The 4,538-nt window shown below is 56.8% G+C and overlaps 1 protein-coding gene across 1 annotated transcript in view; it reads left to right on the forward strand.

The window, feature by feature from the left end:
- Positions 1 to 4,538, forward strand: part of SNED1 (sushi, nidogen and EGF-like domains 1) — an 84,765-nt gene that overhangs the window by 30,385 nt on the left and 49,842 nt on the right. The window contains exons 8-9 of the mRNA XM_012662415.1: positions 1,890 to 2,003; positions 2,109 to 2,222. Of these exons, the coding sequence (XP_012517869.1) occupies positions 1,890 to 2,003; positions 2,109 to 2,222 (228 nt within the window). The remainder of the gene's footprint in view (positions 1 to 1,889; positions 2,004 to 2,108; positions 2,223 to 4,538) is intronic.

Consider the following 4,538-nt stretch of genomic DNA (forward strand, 5'->3'; position numbering starts at 1 on the left):
AGCCCCAGTGGCTCTGCTGGCTGCAGGAGTGAGGCCTAGGACAGCCCGTGCCAGCAAGGTCTGTGTGCTGCAGGGAGGCTGGCACCCGACGTGGGCAGCCCGACGCCCCGCCACTCCCTCCACCTGCGTGCGCTCCCCGAGCCCAGCTGCTCCAGGGTGGGCTGGGCTCACCTCCCCCCAGAGCCTGCTCTTCTGCAGTGGCTGCCACCAGACTCAGCTTCCACTTGTCTGTCCTTGGACCAGCACCTCTTGAGGGCCTCACCCTTGCCCTTCACGTGCCTGGTGAAGAAAGGGGGACCCCCCCCCGCTCCAGCCCCCAGTCTCACTACAGGGCTCCACTCGGGAAGCTTTAGAATTCCTTAAAATCCGAGCACCTGATTGGCCCAGCCAGACATACACCCCAATGCACCCGCTGCTCTGCGACAATCATTTGTAAAAACGTGTAACAGATTCTTTAGATCAAATATGCTCAAGTAGCAACTGTATCACTCTTTCCATCTAGAAAAAAATTTCTTTCAGAGATATATGGCCACAGGAAGTTTTGCGTATTTAACTCCAGGGTATATGCATATTTTTATTGGAGAGAAATATAGTTGAATGACAATAAAAGACTTTCACACCTAAAAACAGGGGAATACAATTCTGGAGGGGAATGCAACGGAAATGCGATTTCAGGGTGCCAAAGGAGCGAAGCAGAATTTCAGCTGCATCGAAAGGTCGCACACAGGGAAGGACAGGTGGCCCCAGGGGACACGCTGCTCCCACACCCCTGCCACAGCCAGAGGGTCAGAGCACGTCCCAAGCAAAGGAGTTTTTCTTCATCCCATGCTCCTAAGCGCGGCAGCGGGGTAGGGCAGTGGCACGCTGACAGCCCAGCAGGCCTCTGCCCATCGGTCGCAGCCGGGGAGGCCAGCAGGGTCTCCTTCCCCCCCCCAGCAAGCTCGCTCCTCGTGCGCTGCTGGCGGGAGCCTGGCTCAGGTCCTGGTTCTGCAGCACGCTGGCTGTGTGTGGCCCCGGCCCCGAGCCGTGGCTTCCTGGGTGTGGCTATGGCAACACCCTCAGGTACAAGCCCCCGCCTGACCCCCCAGAGAGGCTCCTGAGACCCGGGACCCCAGCTCAGCCCCCTGAGCCCACAGCAGGGGCGCCCCCTGCCATAGCCGAGGATGCGCCTGCGGCTTGGCCCTGAGGTGGTCACTCTGGCGGAGCTGGGGTCCCACTGTTCCCACATGACTCCAGGGGGTGCCACGTGCTCTGGGCCCCGTCTGCTCTCTGAATCAAGTTGGTTTTGGAACGAGCCATCAGCAAAATATGTGATGTGGCTCCCCTCCCCGCACCCCGCTCTACAGCCAGGGGACAAAGGCGGGGAGCTGGGACACTGGGGCCAGGTGCTCTAGGGTCAAGAGGGCCAGCATCCGGAGGAGGCGGGTGGAGGGTGGGCACCCCCAGCTCACTCCCACCCTGTGACCAGGGGCCTGAGTCCCTTTGCACGGCCATTCCCACACGGGTGACCACCTCGGCCCTCACCCCTGCCCCGTCGGGGCACCTCCTGCACCCTGGGTGCTGCGCACCCGTCACGTTCACGGCTCCGTCACAGTCCGCTTGGCTGGAGAACTGCCTTGGGAGGGTCCACCCCGAGTGGTTCAGTTCATCCCCGCTCCCCCCACCAGGCCGCCCCCTCCTCGGGTTTGCCGAATCAGACCCAATTCAGACGGGGCTTCGGGCTGCGGGTCAGGACAGCCCTGGCCGGGCCCCGCCCACCTATCACCCTCGGAGACCCCTGCAAGCTGAGTGCGTGGGGCGGGGCTCTACAGGTGTCCCCAGGAGCTTCTGCCCCGCCAGGCAACCACAGCCCGGAGGCCAGTGATCTGTCCACACCTCTTTCCTTGTAGCCCAGTCCCCCTGTGACACCAAAGAGTGTCAAAACGGCGGCCAGTGCCAGGCAGAGAACGGCTCTGCGGTGTGCGTGTGCCAGGCTGGGTACACGGGGGCAGCCTGCGAGACGGGTGAGTCGCTTGCCTGGGGTCGGGCGGGGCTCCCACCTGTGGCCAGATGCTGGTGCAGGGTGGTCACAGCCTGGCTCAAGCCGAGCGCCCCTCTGCTGCCCCCAGAGGTGGACGAGTGCAGCTCTGGCCCCTGCCTGAATGGAGGCTCCTGTGTGGACCTGGTGGGGAACTACACCTGCGTGTGCGCAGAGCCCTTCGAGGGACCTCGCTGCGAGACAGGTAACTGGCCAGGTGCCCACAGCCCTCTGTGGGTGACGACGGTCATGCGCAGTGGTCACTGCCATAGCCACTCTCCCCCTCTCCTCCCTCACTGTCCGGCTCCGCCCCACTCTGCCTCTGCTCTCCTCCCTCCTCCCAGCCCTTCCTGCTCCAGCTTCCTGCCGAGCTGCGGACCACAGGGAGAACAGAAAGCTCGAGGCCAGGGCTCTGGCCACACAACATGCTGTGTGAGGCTGAGCAATCTCTTGCCCTTTCTGGGCCTTGGTTTCCGTGTGTAAAATGCAGCGGTCGATGACAAAATTCCCAAAGCCCCTCTCCCAGCGTGGGTGATTCTTGTCTTCTTAACATCCTTCCTCCACTCCAGAACCCCCACCCTGCGAGGGGAGAGCTGTGGGACTCAGAACCTTTACTACGTGTGACGAAATCTGCTGTTTTCTACTCTGTTTCATATTGTTGTAAGTGCTGATTATGACGTGGTGGATCAATGAAGCGGCCAACCAGAGATTAGAACCCACAGTATAAAAGCAGGGCTTTGTGTATGACCCGCGGCCAAGCTCCAGGGCCTCGCACGGTGCCGATGGCCGTGGACGCAGCCTGGGCAGCTTCTCCCCAGGGAGATCCGCAGACAAACTGTTCAGATTCATTCTGAGTTAAATGATTAAGGAGGAAATTACATTTTACCCCTAAGCCAGACACAGATGGACACCGGGTCCTCCACTGAGTGGGCGGCCCTGTGCCGAGGGGTCTGCCACGCAAAGGGGCAGGATGGCAGCTTCCCGACTGGCTGCTTTAAAGTCACTGTTCTGTGTCACAGCCCACCTTGCCCAGGTTGTCACCTAAATAGCAGTATGTTTCTCCAAACTCACGTCAGGAAACAGGGGAGTGGTTTCAAAAGACTTTTGCAAGGAAACACTGTTTCATACAGAGTAATGATGCAAGTGGAAGTGAAATGAGAGACAACAGACACTTCCAGACCAGTTCGTTAACCACATTGCAAGGTACACGCACTGACGGTCTGCTTAGATCCGATAAGAAGTTGGCCCAAAATAGGAGATTACTATAAAAAAGAGTATTGGCTGGGCGTGTAATCCTAGCACTCTGGGAGGCCGAGGTGGAAGGATCGCTTGAGGCCGAGGATTCGAGAGCAGCCTGAGTGAGACCCCATCTCTACAAAAATTAGGAAAAATTAGCCAAGCGTGGTGGCACGTGCCTGTAGTCCCAGCTGCACGGGAGGCTAAGGCAGGAGAGTCACTTGAACTCAGGAGTTTGAGGTTGCTGTGAGCTACGATGACACCACGGCACTCTAGCCTGGGTGACCGAGCAGAATCCTGTCTCCATCCAAAAACAAACAGAAACAAACGAAAAACAAAAACCACTAAACAAACAAACAAAAAAGACTAATCTTCTGCTTCTGGACAAGAATAATTAACTGCTCTGGGAGTTTCCCTCTTGCTGTCAACACCTCGCAAACCAGACAAACGTATGAAAGAGATGAGGTGAGCCCGACCACTGCCCGCGGGCTCTGCCCAGGGGCGGGAAGAACCGGAGCAAAGCAGTCCTGCGGGTCGAGGAGGCAGGTTTGAGCTGAGTGGCTAGAACTGGGGGGCAGAACACCAGAGAGTGGGACAGGAAGGCACTGCTGAGGGGGGAGGACAACAGCAAGAGGGACTCGTGACTCTGGCGCAGTATTATCTGGGTGGGGTGAAATCCACAAAGCTGGTGAAAGAACCACGGGAAAGCAGGAAGTCAGAGAATTCCTGGTGCTCAGACAGGGATGGGAATAATTCGCCTCCTCAGCAGCCAGCGTGGAGACCGTTCTTCGTACCCGGGGCCGGTGTGGAGTGGAGTCCTCAGCAGGGTGTCACCTAGGTGGGGATGCGTAAGTGCTGAACTGAAGACTAATCCGGACCTGCCCTAACGAGTCTTACAAGAAAGTCTGAAAGGCTCAGACTGGTTCCGAGTCATTTAACCACGTGCCAGAATAGAATCCTGTGCTGCTTACCAGAGTGTGACAGCAATGTCACAGCGCCTAGGACTCCAGAATACCCACTCAAAAATTGTCAGGCCCACAAAGAAGTAAAATGTAACCCACAGCCAGGAGAAAAACAGATCAAAATAAATAGACACCTGAAATGACAGAGGTGATAGAATTAGCAGATACAAATGTTTAATCACCTACTATAAATACGCTCCACATACTCAAGACTGTTGAGGGAAAAAATAGTGAAAAGTAGAAGATTTTTTAAAAATTTGTAGAAATGAAAAATATATCTCAGTTTTTAAAATACATGGATAGTATTAACAGGAGGTTTAGAT

This window comes from Propithecus coquereli, unplaced genomic scaffold (assembly GCF_000956105.1).
Source record: "Propithecus coquereli isolate 6110/MARCELLA unplaced genomic scaffold, Pcoq_1.0 Scaffold763, whole genome shotgun sequence".
NCBI classification, from domain to species: Eukaryota; Metazoa; Chordata; class Mammalia; order Primates; family Indriidae; genus Propithecus; species Propithecus coquereli.